Consider the following 24062-nt stretch of genomic DNA (forward strand, 5'->3'; position numbering starts at 1 on the left):
GCTTGCAGTGTGAAGTATTTTTTTTAACACCACACCACTGGCTTGAGATTTTTTAACTTGGATCTATAAATTAGGCTAGCAACAAGTCATTGATTGCTGTGGTTTATGACGAAGAGGCTCTGGACAATTATTCTAATTATACCATATATCAAATTACAGCATGTGACAATGTGCTATAAACTACAATTAAAAAGGACAATTATGAAATTAATCATGATATTAAAATATATAGAAAACAAATGGAACATACCCAGTTTTAGTTACTCCAATAAATCTGCCTTTTATAGGACAGTAGGATATCATAGCTGCTAATCCAAATGTAGCTTGGATTTGTAATAAACCAAATAACTAATATTTATCTATTTAAATAGGATTTGTTTCCATTATCTGAATACAAAAAGGCCCAGGACCCAATCAGTACTCTCATAAAATACTTTCCCACATTATTAGCAGTTAACACAACGGTCAGAGCATCAATGGCTACAGGTTTTTGTCTGGTGCCTGAATATGTATACATGGCAGTAGAGTAAACATTTCTTAAAGGGTTACACCCCCGCCCTAAATTTTCCATAGATGCGAGGGGGAGTAACGTCAAGGAAGGCTTCAGGGAGAACTTTGTTTCAGCACTGGATTACAGCTTAACCCCTTAAGGACCAAACATCTGGAATAAAAGGGAATCATAACATGTCACACATGTCATGTGTCCTTAAGGGGTTAAAGGAACCCTCTAGGCACCATAACAAAATCTAAATGAAGTTGTTATGGTGTCAGGAGGTCCACGCATGCATTCTTACCTCAATGGGTTAAACCGTTCTTGAACGGTTTAACCCCAAAGTTGACACCAACGCCGATCTCAGCTCCCCTCAGTCAGCATCTGGGTTCTGAAATTTCAGTTTCAGGAAGCACGGAGTGTCATCAGGCAGGGGTGCTGCTGATTGGTTGAGGACGGTGTAACCCCTTGAGGCAAGAGTGCGCCAGGGGGCCTTCTGGCACCACAAGAACTATATTTAGATTAAGTTGTTATGGTGCCTAAGCTGTACCTTTAAGGCAAGCACCTTTCCAAAGATAATTGAGCTTGCCTTAAGCTCCTCCCTTTGTCAAGATGGTCAAGCATAAGAAAAATACATAAGATTCTGAAAGAGGAAACAATAGAATGAAGGTACGTTTGTGGTGACAGAGACACTTTAAGGGCATGTGAAAAAGCACTGGAACCTCATTTTAAAAACTATTAAAGAAAACGTCAAAGAAAAACTAGGATTCCCTTTAAAACTTGAAATGTATATTTTACAAAATTAAATTCTGAGTGTTTCACAGTTTTCACAGTAAAATGGAAAAAACATGGATTAAACTATATTTTAAACTATTACAATTTTGGTAAACAATGGAAATGACAGATATAATTTAGCACTGTTCGGTGAAGTTACTGACATTTGAACATGATGAACTTTGTCAACTTACAGGCAGGTCTAACTGTGAGGCCTAACATTTTTAATTTTGTACAGTGTTTATTATATTGAGTTAAGTAAAAAATCTGAATAAATTGTAGCTACTCCAAAAGAACAGATGACATAGAACAGTGGGATTTTTTTTTTTTTTAAAAGATCTCCAATTATAAAGGTTTTATGGGTCACCCAGCTCCCTTTAAATTATATATCGATATAACTTGGGCAGTTTTCTGATTTTTGAAGTCCAGGTTGAGTACTGGTCCACACAGCTACATAAAAGTATACATCCAATCATTCAAATATTTTTAAACTTTAAACACTTGCCACAATCTTTATTGCTTACAATAAAACAAATCTGGAATGTCTGTTATCAGTCAGTGATGTTCACATCTGACCTATCAATATATTTTCAGATTTAAATATTTTTGTAAACCTTCAATAATAAAACAGGCTATTTCTATAACTAGTCTATTTTTAAACAATACAAAGTAGTTATCTTTTTTTTTTGCATATTCAGGAATAAAAGGAATATACCTTTGTGCCGGTTTAAAAGAAAACTCAAAACGTCACAACCACTATAGCCTGATTTAGTGGTTATGGTTCCAGAAGTACCCTGGTACTGTCCCATTGTAAATGTCAAACTGCAAGGTTTGACAATTTACCCGAGTCAAGTTGGGCACATGGGCCACATAAGATCTTTTCCTGCAGGAGAAGCCAGATGATTGTGATGATTGTGTTGAGTAAAGCAAGGCTAATGCTGGACCACACTAACGGGCTGAGTGTTCAGCAGACTCTTTCAGACATTGATTGCATCCTGCATGGCCCTGCTTTGTTCTATAGAGCAATATGACTTCTCCCGCTGGAGAAGACTGGATGCAGAGGATGCGGCAGCACGCATCCAGTAGGATCCAGTTAAGCGGGACCATTGTAAGTTGTTAACCCATGCTGTAATGTGAGTGTCGAAGCACTCCTTGCACCTTAACCACTACATTGGGCTTTAGTGATCATGGTGCTTGAAGTGTTCCTTTAATTGCCTTATTCATTACTGGCATGTGCCTTCATTTTATAATTGCCACTCATTTTCATAGTATACTGTTTATACACCCATACATATATATTACTTACATTTTGCTTCCTTTTTAAAATTACACCTGTGGACAGTGTTTATTTTAAATTAAGATATAACTCATATCTAATTTTCAGAGGATGAAGCACCCACATGCATCCTTTTCAAGTGCTTTTTTTGTTTAACTTAACTGGTTTGGATAGATAATACTGCAAAAAGCATATGATATTAAGGATAAAAAAGCAGAGTAAATACAAGATTGTTTAGTTCTTAAAAAAAAAAAAAAAAAACACAAAAAAAGAAACACTAACAATGTTTGAAAAAAATCCAAACTAGCCCTCTGGAAAGATAGATTCTTTTTGACTAGTGTAACATTTTCTAAAATATTGATTGAACAATGGTCAAGTAGTCTAAGTTTACATCTCAGGTGCTGACTGATGGCACATAGGATGGTGGTTTGCCTACAAAAAGCCTTAAAATAGTTATAAAGTGTCCGATGCAGCATTGACAATAGTTGATCCACTGTTGTGGTGTTACGTGGCTTTGACATTTGCACTATGTCCAGGTGTGGACTCTAACACATCTATAGCATGAGATGTGATTTTAAGTCTATGTCCTGTGGTTGTACCGATAGATTTTGAATTAGAGGGGAGCAGAGGGTAGTTTTGTTCAATTTCGGCAGAATCAGCGAGGCTACTAAGCTTGCCTGAAGAATAAGCAGAAGACGATACGCACTGGAGTGCATTTAATGGTGAGGATGGAGAGTCTATAGCACTTCCATCGGAAGAAACTGGGCTGCCACAGTCTCCTTCTCCTTGTAAGTACCGTATGCACTTCTTTTTCCTCCTAAGAACAGTGAAGAGAGTTATCTGTAAATAAAGGGTGAATTGATCATTTCAAATATTAATATCAAATATTTTCCGACAAAATACATTTTGTTCCCATTTAGTTAATTATTTAACCATATTCATACATAACACTAGGATCAGAAATTAAAAATGAGGATAATACCATACAGCGGTACATAAAAAGAGTCTACATCACAGAAAAACTGTTTTAAGTGTAACATCAAATACTGGCATGCACATCAGTCTATGTATATGATACTACAAAACATTTTCTATAGTAATGTGCATTACATTTTGCACAGTAAGATAGCCATTGCATACTTCTGCCTTGGCACAGAGATTATAGGGTATAGACGGATTTGATTCTAAACCACTACCTGCTGCTGTTGACTCTGACTCCTACATGTTTCCAGTCATATTTTAAAGTGAACCAGTTATGGATATGAACTTACCTGAAATGACTCCCATATACATTGAATGCAACATATATCAGAAAGATACATGGTGTATTCAATGTAAAATACAAGATTTACTAACTTTTCCTCCAGTCCAGCACTGCTTTGTGTGCGATACTCTTTGTGAAACACCCACCTCCTGCCTGTCCTCTGCTCAACATGTGGATTTCTTTGATTTGCCTTGTTTGGGACACATCCTCAAGCAGGCAACTCCGTTGCCAGCGTCGTAACGGAGTGATGTCACATCACTTCGTTCCTATACCCCTAGCCTAGAAGCGCCGGTTAGGGGGTTTCTATAGTAACCACAATATATGGGTGGAGAGCAGAGGGACTTCCTGTGGGAGGTCTTTTCTGCTCTACCTTGTCAGTCAACGCCTCAACACTGACTGACAACTGGGAGAAAAAAAAATATTTTTAAATAGTCTTTTCTCCTAATCTATACATTTGCTAGCATAACTGCTAGCTCAATGTATATATGTAATCTTATGCTCAATCTAATGAGCATAAATAGTTTTGGTGCCCTTAAGCAATGTATTCACCAGGGGAATTCAAACGAAAATTGGGCAATCTCAGTATTAATTCTCTGAACCTCTCTTTATATTGTATGGATATTTAGTTTTGTTTGCTTATAAACCTGCAAAAAAGGCTGACATTTCCGACATTTCCAACATGCCTAGCCAAATGAAAGCATGAAACGACATACACAGCCATGAGTGTCACCATTTTTGCATGGCTGACCATAATGGAAATATGCTGCCATTTTAGATTGGTCAGATAAAATTAAAGGGACACTATAGTCACCTGAACAACTTCAGCTTAATGAGATTGTTCAGGTGAGAACTATAGCTCCCTGCAGCCTTTCTCATGTAAACACTGTATTTTCTCAGAAAATACAGTGTTTACATTGAAAGCTAGAAACACCTCCAGTTGCAGTCACTCAGACTGCCACCAGAGGGACTTCCGAGTTGATGGAGGCATAATACGCCTCCATCCACTCAGATCTGCTGTCAGCAGACAGGGCAGCTCTGTGCAGCACTGTGCACGAGTATCCTGTCTGCAGGCTGTCAGCCTGTCTGCACCGCGGGATTGTGGGAAATCAGCACACAGAGTCGGCTGGAGCTGACAGGCTGAAGACCAGAGACTGAGCAGGAGGGGAGAATTCAAACTGTAAGTAAATTTATTTAGTTAGTATGGGTGAGTGAGGGTGAGTGGGTGACTGAGTGTGGGTGGGTGAGTGAGTGACTGAGTGTGGGTGAGGGACTGAGTGTGGGTGACTGAGGATGAGTGGGTGACTGACTGAGTGTGGGCGGCTGAGTGTGAGAGAGTGGGAGGGAGAGATAGATAGATAGAGAGATAGATATATATAGATAGAAATAGATAGATAGATAGAGATAGATAGATATAGATAGATAGATACAGTTGCAAGAAAAAGTATGTGAACCCTTTGGAATGATATGGATTTCTGCACAAATTGGTCATAACATGTGATCTGATCATCATCTAAGTCACAACAATAGATAATCACAGTCTGCTTAAACTAATAACACACAAAGAATAAAATGTTGCCATGTTTTTATTGAACACTCCATATAAACATTCACAGTGCAGGTGGAAAAAGTATGTGAACCCCTAGACTAATGACATCTCCAAGAGCTAATTGGAGTGAGATGTCAGCCAACTGGAGTCCAATCAATGAGATGAGATTGGAGGTGTTGGTTACAGCTGCCCTATAAAAAACACACACCAGTTCTGGGTTTGCTTTTTACAAGAAGCATGGCCTGATGTGAATGATGCCTCGCACAAAAGAGCTCTCAGAAGACCTACGATTAAGAATTGTTGACTTGCATAAAGCTGGAAAGGGTTATAAAAGTATCTCCAAAAGCCTTGCTGTTCATCAGTCCACTGCTGCTACTCTCCCTAGGAGTGGCCATCCTGTAAAGATGACTGCAAGAGCACAGTGCAGACTGCTCAATGAGGTGAAGAAGAATCCTAGAGTGTCAGCTAAAGACTTACAAAAGTCACTGGCAAATGCTAACATCCCTGTTAGCGAATCTACAATACGTAAAACACTAAACAAGAATGGATTTCATGGGTGGATACCACAGAGGAAGCCACTGCTGTCCAAACAAAATATTGCTGCACGTTTACAGTTTTCACAAGAGCACCTGGATGTTCCACAGCAGTACTGGCAAAATATTCTGTGGACAGATGAAACCAAAGTTGAGTTGTTTGGAAGAAACACACAACACTATGTGTGGCGAAAAAGAGGCACAGCACACCAACATCAAAACCTCATCCCAAATGTGAAGTATGGTGGTGGGGGCATCATGGTTTGGGGCTGCTTTGCTGCATCAGGGCCTGGACGGATTGCTATCATCGAAGGAAAAATTAATTCCCAAGTTTATCAAGACATTTTGCAGGAGAACTTAAGGCCATCTGTCTACCAGCTGAAGCTCAACAGAAGATGGGTGTTGCAACAGGACAATGACCCAAAGCATAGAAGTAAATCAACAACATAATGGCTTAAACAGAAGAAAATACGCCTTCTGAAGTGGCCCAGTCAGAGTCCTGACCTCAACCCGATTGAGATGCTGTGGCATGACCTCAAGAAAGCGATTCACACCAGACATCCCAAGAATATTGCTGAACTGAAACAGTTCTGTAAAGTGGAATGGTCAAGAATTACTCCTGACCGTTGTGCACGTCTGATCTGCAACTACAGGAAACGTTTGGTTGAAGTTATTGCTGCCAAAGGAGGTTCAACCACTTATTAAATCCAAGTGTTTACATACTTTTTCCACCTGCACTGTGAATGTTTACATGGTGTGTTCAATAAAAACATGGCAACATTTCATTCTTTGTGTGTTATTAGTTTAAGCAGACTGTGATTGTCTATTGTTGTGACTTAGATGATGATCAGATCACATTTTATGACCAATTTGTGCAGAAATCCATATCATTCCAAAAGGGTTCACATACTTTTTCTTGCAAATGTAGATATAGATAGAACTAGATAGATAGATATAGATATAGATAGAAATAGATAGATAGAAATAGATATAGATAGAACTAGATACAGATAGAAATAGATAGACAGAACTAGATAGATAGATAGATAGCTATATATAGATAGATAGAAATAGATAGATATAGAAATAGATAGATAGATAGATAGGGATAAATAGAAATAGATAGATAGATAGCTATAGATAGATAGATAGAAATAGATAGATATAGAAATAGATAGATAGATAGATAGGGATGAATAGAAATAGATAGATATCTATCTAGAGATAGATAGATAGAAATAGATAGATAGATATATATAGATAGATAGAAATAGATAGATAGAGAAAGATATAGACATGCGCAGTGGAGCGCTCAGTTTTTTCATAGAGCGGCATTCACCTGATTGGTGCGAAACCGCGCGTGCGCACCAGAGAGTGATGATGCTTCTCAAAGAGAAGCGTCTGATTGGGACCTGCAATTTCGTAATTTTTACAAAAAAGGGGGCGTGGCCTGGCAGGGAGCTCGGCGCTGGAACGGAGGTAAGTTTTATTAATAAAAAGTGCTCTGATTTTTTTTTTTATGACAAGTTCATATAAAAGCAAGAAACAAGGCTGGGGTACCTTTCTTTCTTGCTTTTATATGGTGACTATAGTGATCTCTTGAGGATAGTTTTTTAAAAAAGTTAAAGGTATTTTATAATGGCAGGGCCAAATGGCCTAACCCCTGCAGTTGGTATAAAACTGCATTAAACAAAGTCTAAGTTTACTCAGAAAGAAAAAAAAAAAATAACATGGTTTTAGAGGCTTTCATAAATTTACATTATTGGGTTAATCCATCTCAAGTTGTTCAACATAGACTGCTTGACAATTTTTTAAGTTCTTAATTGTTGTTGAGTGATCACTTATATGTATTGGTATTGCACACCTCTATTTTTTTTTTTTTTTATTATACTTGATTTATCATAGTGTCCATCTGTGTGTCATGTAACACAACAAACTGCCTTCTAGAGTATATTACAAGGTACAGGACATATATTAATAGACTACATGGAAAAAAGTATTGGGACATCTGACTATTACATCAACAGGGACTTTTATGACATTGCAGTCTAAATACACATACATTAATATGCAGCTATTGTTGTAGAATTATTAAACCCCTTATAACCTATAACCATTATTAGGCCCCTTATAAACTATATAATCCTTACTGGGCCCCTTTAATACTATATTCTCATATTCAGCTCTCAGGCCTCATAGTTTAAGCTTTACAAGGTTCCTTTGTTCGTAGAAACAGCATGTCAGCAGAAAATGCTAGAATCTTCTGGTTAAATGAAACTCTGTAGCAGATAGTCTTGATAGAGTGTATAATTGCTAAAGAGGCCTTGAGATGCTAACCTTGAAACGACTAAGGTACCAACTACTCATTATGGATAGCTGCCAAGTCCCCCTCCTATCGAGTAAGCTGTAAGCTCCCTCGTGCCCAGCAAGATGGCGCTGAAACCTGGAGGAGCTCGTCATGACGTAAATTATGACATAAGATGTAACACCCAACAGGGAGGGCATTTAACTAACCACTTTATAATTTAGCCAATTGACAATGTTTTCTTGCTTATATCTTGATTTTTACAATGATGTAATTTCGCCTTTAAAAGGGCTTGCAAGCCCGCTTTTTAAGAGAAGCCAATAAATTTCCTGAAGTTCTTTCATCTAATCTGAACCCTGTGTCAGTGTGAATTTACTTCTGCGTATACGCAATTTAAACATCTCTAATTTGGACAGGAACAGATAGTCATTCAAACGTCTTTGTTTGCTTAAAAGATTCCCTTATCACTATAACAGCTTCATCCTTTCTACAAGATATTGGAGTGTTTCTGTAGGAACTTTTGCCCATTCATCCAGTAGAGCATTTGTGAGGTCAGGCACTGATGTTAGACAAGAAGGCCTAGCTCGCAATCTCCATTCTAGTTCATCCCAAAGGTGTTCAGTTGGCTTGAGGACAGGGCTCTATGTGAGCCAATAAGTTCTTCCACACCAACCATGTCTTTATGGACCTTGCTTTGTGCACTGAGGCACAGTCATGATGTAATAGAAAAGGGCAATCTCCAAACTATTCCCATAAAGTTGGAAGGATAGCATTGTCCAAAATGTCTCGATATGCTGAAGCATTCAAATTTTCCTTCACTGGAAGTAAGGAGCCTAGTCCAACTCCTAAAAACAGCCCCATACCATTTGCCCTCCTTGACCAAACTTTAAAGTTAGCACATTGCAGTCAGAAATGTAACTTTCTCTTGGCACTAGCCCATCAGCCTGCAAAACAGAGAAGCATGAGAGAGAGATCAGTGGCAGTGTGCCTTACACCATTCTATCCGACGCTTGGCATTATATTTGGTGATGCAAGGCTTTCATGCAGCTGCTCAGCCACTGAAATCCATTTCATGAAGCTCCTGCTGCACTGTTTTTGTGCTGATAATAATACTAGTGGAAGTTTGGAACTCTTCAGCTATGGAATCAGCAGAGTGTTGGTGATTGTTACGCACCATGCACCTCAGCAGTGACCCAGCGCTGTGACTTTATGTAGAATTCCACTTCATGGCTGAGTTGCTGGTGTTCCTACATTTTTTCAACAATACCACTTAGAGTTGACCATGAAATATCTAGCTGGGATGAAATTTCACAAACTGACTTATTGCATCTTGATGAGATCATATAAGAATCCAAAGTATGCATCCATGCTGTGTGCTGTATCTGTATATCTTACTAAACTCTACTTGTTGTATGGGTATCGCTGTAGTTTATGTAGCTCATTGATACCAGACAATGGTAGATACAAAGTTAAAGGGCGGAGTCTGGAGCTTCCCCATCAAATTCTCCAGCTGCAACTGGTGGAATGCCTGAAAGTGATCAAAATTGGGAGATGACCACTTGCAGAAGAAAGGGTTTGTAAGCCTTTCAGAATTACCATATCTCTATACAAAGTAAATTTGCATTCATTTTCATTGTTGAAACAGTGAACTTCTAGAATACTTAATTTGATGAAAGGGTTACTCCAAGCCTATTGACCTATTTAATATCCCCTATTTGGCACTATAGTTAAGGTCCCTCCCTTGATTTGCAGTAAAACATACACAAAAAATAGCTCACCTTCAATCCAACTCTGTGTAAAGCTGCTCATAGAAAAGTATGTGATTAAACCATTTTTCCGGCACAGAGTTCTAGCATGGTGTGGGGAGGGATTGGGGAGAACAAGGAAGGGAGGATTTTTAAAAAACAAAAAACTATGTGCAACAGAGGGAGGCAGAAGGGAGGGGATAGCGATCTTCCGTTTACAAGTACGCTGCCTACAAGTAGAAGATTTTTACATCTGTCGACAGTGTGCACAGATGATAGATGTTTTTTATGCACAGAATTGATATTAGTCACATGTGCCGGGGATGCAAATAGCCCAGGGCACACAGTTAACAATATCTAGGTATGTGCAGTGTTTCAAGCAGAAGTAGTCATGGTGGTTGGAGTAACCCTTTAATACTAAATGTAAATAATGAGATGCAAAGTAATTCACACTTTGGTTAGAGGGTTTTTTACAAAGTTGTCAATATTTATGCTGCTGAAACAGAATATATTTATCAGGTAACAAAATACCATTTTGCTATGTCAAATCAGAGTTTGACAACTGACCAATGTCACATTACCCTGCAATTGCCAAGGATGTGCAATCAACTCAGACATTGATTGCCAGAGTTGTACACATAAAAAAGTCCAGAATCCAAATTAAGAAAAACATTTTGAGGATCCAATAATGCAACCACTGCTTGAACCCAGATTATCTGCAATAATGAAGAAGGTTGCTAATTAAACAGCAAAAGCTAGAAAATTAACTAAGTATCATGTTTTTTCCACTTTAGCTATTTCAGCCTAAATCCACAATCTCTATAATGTGGTATGTTTCCTTTTTGGAGTATACCATTTAAATGTAATGTACTGCACTTAGTTAAACAAACAAGCAAAAATACAATCGATAAAAATGTTTTATTCTACAGAATAAAACTAGAGCATATGAAAGTCGTGAACCCAGCACCAGTGACATGTTGTGGCATGAGCTCTACCATCTACATAATTAAACAGAATCCCTCCAAACCAAAGAGGGGGAAAAGTTTGAATAATTGCTAATATTTTTTGTAATTTGCTTTTTTTTCTCTAAAATTTTAAATTCCCTTCCGATATCTTAGGACAAATAAAAACAAACAAACAACAACACACATTAACCATTTATCTATCCATTACATACAAGACGCCTATTTATCTTATTATTATATACATGGTGGCCAGTCATAAACAATCATCCTATAGTATGCATGATCCTTAGCAAGATTGCCCACACTGGTAATATTTGGTAATATTTGGAGGGGGGGGGGGGAGGGGGAGAGGAGGGGGTCTTTCTACTAAACAGTGACTTTTTTTCTTTTCATTTGGGTAGTGGACTGTCCTTTTAAAAAGGCACTCTATGCACAAATGACGCCTCAGTTTATTGTACTGGGTATGGACTAAGGCATTTATGAATGCAGCTTATCCATTCTTCATTAAATTGTTCTCAAGCTCTGAATTAAAAATAAAGATTCTCCACAGGATTCCTCACACTGCACACATTGCAATAAGCTGTATCAATTTGAATGCTATGACTACACCTTTAAATGTGAACAGTCATTTCTCAGAAATTGTATTAATATCCGTATATTTAACAAATATTTATCCGTGAGGTGTGAAAAATAAAATTAAATGTAGAAATCCACACATGGCTCGGATACCTCAAACTTACCTTTCTCTTATTGTTTCCTCTTTTCTGACTCTTTCAAAATCTGTTCTGATCTATTTATCTTTAAACCATAAGATACTGTAGGGACTACTTTATTCCATGTATTTTTCCTACGCCTGACAAATGTAACAAAAGCATGAAGCTTAAAGGGACACTATAGTCACCAGAACAACTACAGCTTATTGTATTTGTTCTGGTGAGTATAATCATTCCATGCATGCATTTTCATGCAAACACTGTCTTTTCAGAGAAAAGGCAGTGTTTATTACATTGCCACCTAGGGACACCTCCACTGGGCACTCCTCAAATGGCTACTAGAGGTGCTTCCTGGGGCAGTGCTGCACAGTGCTGCAGCACTGCCATTCCGTGTCTCCACGCTCTGCATGCAGATACAGAACTTTCCTTATGGAGATGAATTGATTCAATGCTTCAATGAGGGGGTGCTCACTGGCCAAGCCAGCATTTGGCCCAGCCCCCTTGCCGATTTCAGCCAATCCAATGCTTTCTCTATTAGAAAAATATTGGATTGGCTGAAATCATAAATTCTGATGATGTCAGCAAGGAGGTGGATCAGGCCGGGCCCAGCGCCAGCAGACCCTAGCAGCGCTGGAAATAAGATACGTTTTATTATCTTTTAAGTAGGCTAAGAGGGAGGCAAGCTACCTAAATGGTGGTTTTAACACTCCATTGGCCAGGAATACGTTTGTGTTTCTGACCCTTTAGTGTTCCTTCAAGGCAAGCTTCACTTCCTCTGTCAAGCTAACACAAGCAGGGCCAGTGCAACCGGCGAATTAGGCATTCCTAGTGGGCTACCCCTGTCTTGGGCCGCAGCACTGGGCGAGCAGCTGTTCAGCAGCCCCTCCCCCCACCCAGCGCCGGGCCAATCCTCCATGTGCCCGAAGGTGGAGGAGCCAAGAGAAGCCCTGTCTCAAAGGGCCCAGGAGGTACCTTAGGGCACCCCCGAAACTGACAACTGCTTACCCAGATGGCAGGCGCCTGCTCTGCCGATAAATGCCGGGGGAGAAGGCAGACAAGTGTTGGCAGCGAGGGAGACTGATCTTCCAGCTTCTCAGTCCTCTCTCGCGCGCCCTCTGTGATGCCGGTAACAAGAATATGACGTCATTCTGGCCCAGGCATACTAAACAGCGGGTGTGAGGAGTGAGGAGCTGCCCCACACATGACCCCAGGGAGGTAGGGAGGCTGGATGGGCCTCAAAAAATTAAATTGTGTGAGTGTTTGAATGTCAGTGAGTGTCTGTTTTTGTGTCCGTCAGTGTGTGTGTGTCTGCCAGTGTGTCTGTCTGTGAGTGAGTGAGTGTGTCTGTCAGTATGTGTCGGTCAGTATGTGTCGGTCAGTGAGTGTGCTCATTTGGCAGTGTATGGTCGTCTGTCAGTGTGTGTGCTCATCTGTGCTAGTCTTATTATAAATTAAATTCACCAAATGAATTGAATACATCATTTATCACAGCAATAAATTATGTATTCAATGTAAAATACATGTATAAAGGAGTATGTGTGTATGGATGTAGGTATTAGGTATTATATGTGTATGGGTGCATGTCTTAGACAGTATGTGTGTATGGATGTAGGTATTAAGCAGTATATGTGTATGGATGCATGTATTAGGCAGTATGTGTGTATGGATACATGTATGTATGGATGTAGGTATTAAGCAGCATGTGTGTATGGATGCATGTATTAGGCAGTGTGTGTGTATGGATGTACGCATTAAGCAGTATGTGTTTATGGATGCAGGCATGAAGCAGTATGTGTGTATGGATGCAGGCGTGAAGCAGTATGTGTGTATGGATGTAGGTATTAAGAAGTGTGTGTTTATGGATGTATGCATGCAGCAGTATGTGTGTATTAGGTAGACCTAACTGGAAACCATATGGCAAATTTAGGCCAAACTAGCTATATCTAGAAGAATTCTCCAATTCGGCTACAGTCACAGCTGAGCTGTTTTTGCTTATACTTTGCAATTTGGTTTTCAACTTACTGCAATTCAGAGTTTAGTGAATAAACCTCTGAGATTGTATTTGCTTTCATGAGGGGGCGGCAAAATGGATCTTTGCCTAGGGCGGCAGAAATCCATGCACCGGCCCTGAACAAAAGGAAGTTTGTCTTAAGCTCCACCCTTTGTCAAGATTGCCAATTGTAGAAAATAATACACAAGACAAAGTAGCCCCTACTATATCTTATGTTTCAAAGAGAACTAGATCAGAAATAGAAAATAAGAACATTCTGAAAGAGGAAGAGAAGAGAAAGCAAGATGAAAAAGGTAAAATGGAGGTGACACAGTCACTTTAATCCTACAATTGAATGCCTCTCTCTTGTCCCGTTCAGTCACTGTTAGAGGATTTGCCCTTTGCACCTGGCGGTCACTACATTAATTGGTTCATTTAAAAAAATATATATATTGTTTACACCATAGCAGATTGTAGTGGAGTGTTACTAAAGCATTTATGTCATATGGATTACTACTGTTGGTTATATGCAGTGAATATTTTTTTAATACAATTTAAAGTAAAGAAATGCAGGTTAGTTTCATAATTGTTAAGGACAATATCTGGTTAAAAACTAAAAATAAATATCCGAAAACTACATTGCCTCGTGTGCTGCACATATGATCTGTTTTATTTATTTATTTTTATTGGACCTTGATTTTTAACCAGAATTTGCCACAAATATCTACTATAAATCTTGAGCCTAATAAAAAAGATTAAAACACCACAGAATAATTATTGGGGAGTTGGCATTACCATTTGACACAAGTGAGCAAGACTTATGTTAGATAAAAGCATGCAAAAGAGTTAAAGACAGAGTGCAAAAGAAGCAGATATTTTTATGATACACACCTGCACGGGCCGCACCAGTCCGTTTGTTGGTTGAGGCCAAAGCGAGCTCTGCATTTCTTAGGGGAGCCAGGATCTGAGTATAGAAACATGCGCAGGGGAAGGTAAAGCCGCACAAAAAGGGAAGAAAAGATGCAACAAAAATTTAGGCACTTAAAACTGTAAGATGTAGACACAAAGATGCATAAGTGCAAACTGCCCACATATAGTAAGCACCCCTGAAAAGTAAATAGCAGTGTCAATAAGAAAAAGTCACTAAGTATACTTTGTGTTTGGAGCAGTCATCATGCTGGGGAGCCACTTTGTGACTTCCAAACATGGGTATTTGTCATTCTTGCATACTCAGTATAGCTATTTTATATACATAGCTCAGTACTGTGCCCAAAATCTGCTTCTTCACTCTTAAACAGGATATGATGGGAGGATGAGTCAATATAAATGAAGGATGAGCCAAATCTAAACGAAAATTCCATCCCAGAACATACATTCATAGTTTTACTTTATTGTGGTCTGTACAGGTAGTCATTTTTGTTAAAGAGACACTCCACATCCCTAATATACTCCAGCATGCTGATGCGATTTAGGGCTTAACTGCATGTTTCCTCTGTCCCCATTCATAAAATTACAGAATTCAAGAGAAATCAGCACTTTTATGATCTACTTTAGGAACATCCCCTGGCAGCCAAGCTAACAGCTAGGAGTGCGTTCTGATTCACTCTAATGAGTAATCGTAGAGATAGTAAGAGCCTCCCTTTGAGAAGCATTATATTGGGTTATTGACACAATAGCTTGGTGCATTGATGCCAATAGCTGTCCATGCATCAACTTTGTCCAAAGAGGAAGAGGAGACTGTCATCACTGACAGTATTTTTGGGTTCGAGCAGAGCAGCGTGGAGAGGGATGGCCTGGGATCAAAATGGTAAAACTAAATATTGTTCTTTTTTTAACATTAGGAGTGTTCCTTCAATTGTTTTAACATACTATACATATACATTGAGTAATCAAATATCATAAAGTGCATGCTGCAGTACCGTACTTTGGTTGCTCACAACAGTACAGTTTGACGAATTAACATTTGGTAATTTAGCACTAGCATGTGTTAAATTGTGTGCACCACCATAGCAAGCTGACAAAGCATTAAAATAAGATAGTATGCCATAGTCAAAAAGTTCAAGAACAGCAAAAAAATAAAAAAATAAAAAAGCAAGCAGTTTACTTTTCAATCAATCCATGCGTTGTTAAGAATATCTTGAGCAAAGAATGTGTGCAATAATTTAATTTAATTTTAAAAAGTTTAAGGAAGAGAACCACATATTTGGAGCTTATTCACTAAACAGTGAATTGTGGTAAATTGACAACATGAATTCTGCAATTTTTTTGTCGTTTCACCACTTGCACTTTAGCAAAAAGCACAAATTATCTCAAACAAGAAAAATACTAAACCATGTGACTTGCAGACATCAGATCTCACACTTCTGGCAAAGAATTTCAAGGACCACTCTACACCCATAAAACACTTGCATTCTAAAGTACTTTATAAATTTTTTTATCAATTGTAATACAAAAAATTTAATTTATTTATTGGAATGCCCGTGCGGGCTCCAATATGTCGGCATGACCACCAGAAATCTTAAGACCAGACTGGCAGAACACTGCCGGACTATTATTATTATTATTATTGCCATTTATATAGCGCTAACAGATTCCGTAGCGGTTATGAGAACCACTCAGTATCAAAACATTTTTAAAAACACGGTAAAAATCCTAAATATCCTTAATGCATAGGCATAGATACATGCATTGTCTCGTAGAGAGGAGGCGATATAAAAAAGATTTTAGGGAGCAAAGAAATGGAATGGGCATATAATCTAAAGACTCTTGCCCCACAAGGTCTAAATATAGACTTTGACCTTTTTTATTTTTTTATAATAATACCGATTATAGATTTTACATTTCATTTTCATTCCTTTTTACTATTTATTCTTATTTTTACTTTTTCATGTATTCATTTTTACCCATATATTTTTATTTTAAAACTCTCAGTTATACTCTTTGCTATACTCATTTTCTTATTTATATATGTTACTATTCACAAATGTCAAATATTACAATGTCTCATTTAATCCTTTTGCACCAATATGCACACAATATTTGATGTTATTCTATTGTTTTTATTATACATATCCCTATATCATTGTGCACTACATATATCTGCTAATGTAAAAGCCTTTTCTATTTATATATTGTTATACAAGTCTGTCAAATCTGTTATTGCATAATTTTTTAATGTATGTGCCTTTCTGTCCTATATTTATGCTTCGTTTTACTAATTGTGCAGGAGATCAGTCTGCTCTCTGCACTCCCTTCAGGTCTTGATCCTGTGACCCGTTTGACATATGTTTGTCTATGCTGTCTGTTCTGCCAAGTTGACCAGACAGCATATCGGCAAATGTATCTCTTCGTCGCTACCACCACGAGGCTCCTCCGCTGTGGTGACGCGACGATTCTCTCTCTGACGGCTCAGCTCCCGCTCACTCCGCCTTATCACACATGCGTCCCGCCTATCTTTGAGGCATGCATTCCACCCGAGATCACGTAACAAGCCACGCGTCACGTGATTCTCTTTATACTCTATTTTAAGCATTTTAAAGGCTTGTTTTTATTAAGTAATATTACAAATAACCTTCGATAATATACCCTAATAGTTTACTTACCTTTAACCATGTTGCAAAGTTACATTTTTATTATATATCTTTCTATTAAGATTATGATGACGTCATTATGGCAGGAATATTCAAATCTCAATGCAATTAACGTATCCTATATAAACTCATTTATGTCAGGTCTATGTTTTTACTAGTTTCTACATGAAGAAGCCTGTTCAGGCGAAACGCGTCTAGAAACCTTTTAATTTGTGATAATAAAAGGATTTTTTTGGCTTTATATACTTTGGTTGCTATATTCCTTTCTTTCACTTTATATTTTACTTTAATATCCTGACCTGACTACATTATTTTTCATCTCCTTAAAGAAGCACAAAGAATCCTTAGGTGTGGATTATACCCCCCATACACTATTCACCGAGCAGTGAGCCTGCTCAATATACTGTATATTTCATATTTTTATCTTTTTATTTTAAAAAGATACAGTGAGCACTATATTTTCTTTTATTCTGGGTTGGGCCACTCTGCTGTTGGACTACCGTACTGTCATATACATCTAATAATCGGAAGTACTCCTTATATGCTTGAGTGGGGATCATTCCACTTCACGCATTCCATACCAGAGCTGGATTTTAGCTCTGGATATTGTGAGCAGTTCCTTATTATTATAATCCGAATATTTAAGTGCATCTATATACTGTACCATTGGAATCCGTTCTTTTTATTTCTTCCCTACATGTTCCATTGGACTACAACCCTACACTCGTGACTATCCTTTATCTACCGTTCCACAAGAACTTTCCCTACTGCTGTGGATCCACTATATTGGACTAGTGTTAAGTTACTTGGACTATATTTTATTATCTACTTATATAAAGTACTTTTTTAATACCATCCCTTTTATTTTATTTTTTATAAATTACAGCACAATGGTGATGTAATGGTAGCAGTTGCTGGAGATGTGACTACATTTTGGGTTTTAAGCAGCCCAAAGGCTTTAAACCCCAAAGACTCCTTTTCATAATGCAGTAGTGTAAAAGAGGAGGGAGACCAAGCAAACATATTATTTTGTCAGAGTCTGTTTATGTATGGATTATACAAAGAAAAAACACAGTAGGCTATGTTTGCTCTGTTGTGTAAATGAAAGTGGTGAACATACCTATCAACAGTCCTGTCCTACTGACCCAGGTTTGTTTTATAGGGTTCCCAAATCCTATAAGGCACAGTGTGAGCACTTCATTTGACACATTTGAGCTGCGCAGAGTGCTCTTGCAAAATTATATTTGAATCAGGAAAGTGCTTTACTAGCTTTTGCAACTGCAAAATTGGTCCCAGGTCCTTTTCATTTAATGTTATCCTTAACTCAACCCCATATAATGTATAAGTGGCTTATAGATTCCTTATTCCAAAATGCATGACTTTCCATTTATCTATATTTATCTCATCTGACTGCCTAGTCCTCCAATGTATCCAAATCCCTCTGTTAAGAAGTTATATCACGTTCAGACTGTATTATCTTACCTAGTTTTGTGTCATATGCAAAAACCAACAAATGACTTTCAATGTCCAATTCAAGATAATTTATAAATATAATAAAGATAAGTTTTCCCAGGATAGAACCCTGAGGCACTCTACTTACCACTTTTGTCCAATTTGAATTTGGTCTCTACCCAAAGTACATGATTTTTCCTTGTAAACCAACTAATTTCAGTATTACTAGTTACCTTTGGTGTGGAACTGTCTCAAAAATGCTATGGTGAATGGCAAGAACAAGGCCAATCTAGGCCTTGGTTCAGAGGGTGCAAGGGTTAAACATTACTTTGTCTCCACCAGACCCCCATAAAAAAAAAAAAACACACAATCAACAACAACAAAAAACACACGCACGCACTGCATCTACTCTTGCTTTAGTAATGTGATTCTTACACCAAACATAGGCAGAACTTGGAGGAACACTAAAAACACCATAGCCCCTAGTAGTAGTTGGATTGTTTAAGTTACAAAGGGTTTATTTGCTGCTGTCCATTTCAAAAGTATATTTTAGAGATCACCTACGAGATTTAACTCATGACATCTCAAATACAGTTAGCCTCATACATTTATCACAGTGGATATATATTTAATTTGAATTATTTTGGCAACATATTTAAAAGCAAAAATATAAATATATATAAATATAATTGTGACAAAACAGTAAGAAGGCTGTGTTTTTTTCTTCTTCTTGTGTATACCATTCTTATTGGCCTGCTTGTATGTAGCCTAACAATTTGTGTATACATTTCTTCTAGCACTGATCATACATGCATACTTCTCCGACTAGGTTTATTTTTCTAATGTCAGTGCCTAAGCATCTGACAGACATTCTAGCCATTACTGAGCCCAACTTGTTGTCAGAGGAATTAATAGGGAGTGCTTTAATGTGCCATGTACATTTCTCCACGCTTAATGGATTAGCAGAATATTATAATGGAGTTTGCATCCTTATCTAATACCCCACTTCTTAGGCATGGATTTAACACCTGCTAAAATACAGTAGCAGGCTCAGTCAGAAAACCTGAAAGGGACACTATAGTCACCAGTGCAACTACATGTATTCCTGACCCTTTAGTGTTAACACGACCATCTAGCCCCCCCTGGGCCCCTCATGCATTCATAAATATAGTAAAAATCTTACTGAATTCAAGCCAGGAGCTGTAAATCTGCATGCTGTTAGACTCAGGATAAACAAGCAGTCTGCTGACATGTGATAGCCTGATCAAATCACAGTGCTTCCAGTGGCGGATCCAGAGCCTGATCTCGGGAGGGGCACTTGTAGATTATTTAAAGAAATAATCCAGGCACAATAATCACTACAGCTCAGTGTAGTAGTTATGGTACCAGTAGTGCCAGGATCCCATCCCAGAGTAAGTAGTCAAACCGTTTAGGAACAGTTTAACACTTACCTGGGGTCTGCTGGGATATAGGGCATAGGAGAAGTGGTATGTGTGAGGGGTGAAGTGTGTGTGAAAGGTGCAGTGTGTGTGTGTGTGTGTGTGAAAGGTGCAGTGTGTGTGTGTGTGTGTGAAAGGTGCAGTGTGTGTGTGTGTGTGAGCGGTGAAGTGTGTGTGAGTGCGTGAGGGCGGCAGTGTATGTCAGGGTTGCAGTGTGTATGTCAGGGTTGCAGTGTGTGTGTTAGGGGGCTGTGTGTGTTAGGGGGCAGTGTGTGTGAGAGTTGCAGTGTATGTGTGTTTGGGGCAGTGTGTGTATGGGGGCATTGTATGTGTGTGTATGGGGGGCACTGACTGAATGTTTATGGGGCACTGTATGTATGTGTATGGGGGGGCACTGTATGTATGTGTATGGGGGCACTGTATGTGTGGGGCAGTGTGTGTATGGGGGCACTGTGTGTGGGGAGGGCAATGTGTGTATGGGAGCAGTGTACATGTGTATGGGGAGCACTGTATGTGTGTGTGGGACAGTGTGTTTGGGGGGCAGTGTATGTATGGGGGAGCAGTGTGTGTGTGAGGCAGTGTATGTATGGGTGGCAGTGTTTGTATGGGGGCAGTGTGTGTATGGCGGAGCAGTGTGTGTATGGGGGAGCAGTGTGTGAGGCAGTGTATGTATGGGTGGCAGTGTGTGTATGGGGGGCAGTGTGTGTGTGAGGCAGTGTATGTATGGGGGCAGTGTGTGTGTGAGGCAGTGTATGTATGGGGGCAGTGTGTGTGTGAGGCAGTGTATGTATGGGGGCAGTGTGTGTGTGTGGGGGGGGCAGTGTGTGTGTGTGGGGGCAGTGTGTGTATGGGGGGGAAGGAGGGTAGGCATGCTTTTTAATAATTTTTTTTAATTTAAATTAAATGTATATATTTATGTGGGAGGAGGGGGGACATTTCTGGATCCCTGGTGGTCCGGTGGGGAGTCCCTGGTGGTCCCAGTGGGGAGAGTGAACTCTAGCCCGCGCTCCAGGGCTAGAGTTCACTCTCGCGAGATCCGGAGCGTTGCCGTGGTAACGCTCCATGCTCGCGAGTATACGACCCAGAGGAGCTTCAGGCTGAGCTCCAGGGTCCTCTCTCCCTCTGATCTTCCCTCCTGTCCGTGAAGGCACATTGTAGGGCTGGCACTTGGACAGTACCAGCCCCGCATTAGCCGGCAGGGGACAATCTCGGGAGGGGGGGGAATCTCCCGTTGCGCCCCCCCCCCCTGGATCCGCCACTGAGTGCTTCCCCATAGGATTGGATGAGACTGACAAGGAGGCACATCAGGGGCAGAGCCAGCATGATTCAAACACAGCCCTGGCCAATCAGCATGTCCTCATAGAGATGAATTGAATTAATGAATCTCTATGAGGAAATTTCAGTGTCTGCATGCAGTGGGAGGAGATACTGAATCATAGGATGCTTGTGCACAGCAGATCTGAGTGGATGGAGGCATATTATGCCTCCATCAACTCAGAAGTCCCTCTGGCTCACTCTGAGTGACTGCAACTGGAGGTGTTCCTAGCTTTCAATGTAAACACTGTATTTTCTCAGAAAATACAGTGTTTACATGAGAAAGGCTGCAGGGAGCTATAGTTCTCACCTGAACAACCTCATTAAGCTCCTCTGCTGCAAGACTCCTAAAATCAATTATTTTATAGTTTGCTTTATTAAAGGACCACTATAGTGCCAGGAAAACATACTTGTTTTCCTGGCTCTATAGGGTCCTTGGGTCCCCCTCACCCTCTGGGTCCCCCTCCAGCCGGGCTCTATGGTGAGGAAGGGGTTAAATTCCTACCCTTTTCCAGTGCCGGGCTCCCTCGGCGTTGGGGAATCTCCTCCTTCTTCTGCCGTCATCGGCTGAATGCGCATGTGCGGCAAGAGCCGCACGCGCATTCAGCCAGTCTCATAGGAAAGCATTCTCAATGCTTTCCTATGGACGTTGGCGTCTTCTCACTGTGAAAATAACAGTGAGAAGCGCGGAAGCGCCTCGAGCGGCTGTCAATGAGACAGCCACTAGAGGCTGGATTAACCCATTTGTAAACATAGCAGATGGACTTGGCACCCAGACCACTTCATTAAGCTGAAGTGGTCTGGGTGCCTATGGTGGTCCTTTAAGCAGAATGCTGGGCTCATGGTATTATCAAAACTATAACATAAGTCATAAAACAGCAGATACACTGATCAGCCATAAATGACATGTGAAGTGAATAACATTGATTATATGGTTACAATGGCACTTGTCAAGGGGTGTTAGATATATACTGATCAGTCACAACAATAAAACCACCTGCCAAGGGGAGGGACCTGGACGCCATGTGGTCGCAGAGTGCTTGGACTCCTGCTTAATCCTGCTCTAAAAGCTAATTAGAGGGTGAAAATCCCTTCTTGATGGACTTACCCACACTGGCAACCTCGTCTGATACTCCTAATTGGATTTTCAGAGCCCCGTGTCCCCACCCCACTGGACAGGTGGGGGTTATCCCGACCCCCAATTACTCACCTGTCTGCAGCTCCACAAGCTGAGGTGCAGAGCTGGGAGGGATACTTTAACGAAAAATTTGAAGCGATATGCCGGCGGTTCTGGCCGAGGTTGAGGAGACAGAGTCAGCAAACAACACTACCGATCCCTGTTGCTCAGCCTGCACATGTGTGATACGTACCTGTGAAAATGATACCTCTCTGCAGTCTTGTGGACTCTGTCTTATTGCAAAGAGAGAGGTTTGGAGTCATGGGAGATGGAGTGCTGTGGCAAACTGCAGAATCCATGGAGGCTTCTGTACCCTCTTATACCTTCCAGGAATTTGTTTGTGTGCTATGAGTATTCGTTGAATAAGCTACCATTTAGCTACCCGTGCCCAGTCTGGCAGTTTAGCTTAGTTTGCATACTGGATTACCTTCACACTCAGCGAGCACAGTTAAACAACTGGTGGTGTCTTTCTTTCTGTCTTATACCAATCCTGTGTAGTTGCATCACTTGTTCTTTCTACCTAGACAGATATGCCTAACATGTTCCTGTTTCTACATTAACTAACAAAAATCTTTCTTTCCTACCTTTAATTTAAAAATGTGCATTGATTTTCTATGTCATGCCCTTATATCTCACTGTTTTCCATTACATTATTTGTCTATGCTGTCATGCCATTGCAAATTCATCTGTAACTGCCTTTTATGCACAGAAAAATAAAGAATAAAATAATAAAAAAAACACCTGCCTAATATTATGTAGGTCCCTCTGATGTTGAAAGAGGCCACTCCCAGCCATCCACCTAATATAAAATAAAATGTAATTCATCAGACGAGACAACCTTTTTTTTTCATTGCTTCATTGTCCAGTTCTGTTGCGCACAGCCCAATTAAAGGCGATTACAGCAGTGAACAGGGGTCATCATGGGCACTCTGACACAGCCCCATATGCAGCAAACTAAGATGCACTGCGTGACAATGGGAGCTCAAGACACAGAAGTGGGGATCAAAGGCTAGTCCATATTGTCTGATCACACAGAAGGGCTACTGTAGTTCAAATTGCTGAAAAAATGAATTCTGGTCATATAGAATATAAAGGTGTAATTCAATAGAATGGTGTCAGAAAACACAGTGCAGTGCATCGAAGTTTGCTGCGTATGGGACTTCATAGCCACAGACCAATCAGAATGCCCAATGATGACTTCTGTTCATTGATGACTTCTGTAAGTGTCTTCAATGGAGATATGAAAATCAGAACTGGTCCATAGAGCAATGGAAGAAGGTTGCCTGTCCTGATGAATCACGTTTTCTTTTAGATCAGGAGCGCCGGATGCGGGATCGTCATTTACGAACGGAAGAAATGGCAGCAGGATGCACTATGGAAAGAAGGCAGGTCAGCATAAGCAGTGTTTTGCTCCGGGCAATGTTCTGCTGGGTTACCTTGGGTCCTGGTATTCATGTGGATGTTACTTTGATACATATCACCTACTTAG

General features: G+C 39.8%; 1 protein-coding gene across 6 annotated transcripts in view; it reads right to left on the reverse strand.

Annotated features, from left to right (window-relative positions):
• Positions 1–1747: 1747 nt before the first annotated feature.
• TCF7 (transcription factor 7) overlaps positions 1748–24062 on the reverse strand; it is a 228513-nt gene continuing 206198 nt past the window's right edge. For 2 of the 6 annotated variants that reach the window (XM_063447483.1, XM_063447479.1), the window contains 2 exons: positions 14493–14565; positions 3295–3380 (listed from right to left, as the gene is read on the reverse strand). In XM_063447483.1, the coding sequence (XP_063303553.1) occupies positions 3377–3380; positions 14493–14565 (77 nt within the window). In that variant the 3' untranslated portion in view covers positions 3295–3376. Of the gene's footprint in view, positions 3381–14492; positions 14566–24062 lie in introns of all 6 variants that reach the window. The other 4 variants (XM_063447481.1, XM_063447478.1, XM_063447484.1 and 1 more) reach the window with 3 other exon arrangements.

The sequence above is a fragment of the Pelobates fuscus genome, chromosome 3 (assembly GCF_036172605.1).
Source record: "Pelobates fuscus isolate aPelFus1 chromosome 3, aPelFus1.pri, whole genome shotgun sequence".
Classification (NCBI taxonomy): Eukaryota; Metazoa; Chordata; class Amphibia; order Anura; family Pelobatidae; genus Pelobates; species Pelobates fuscus.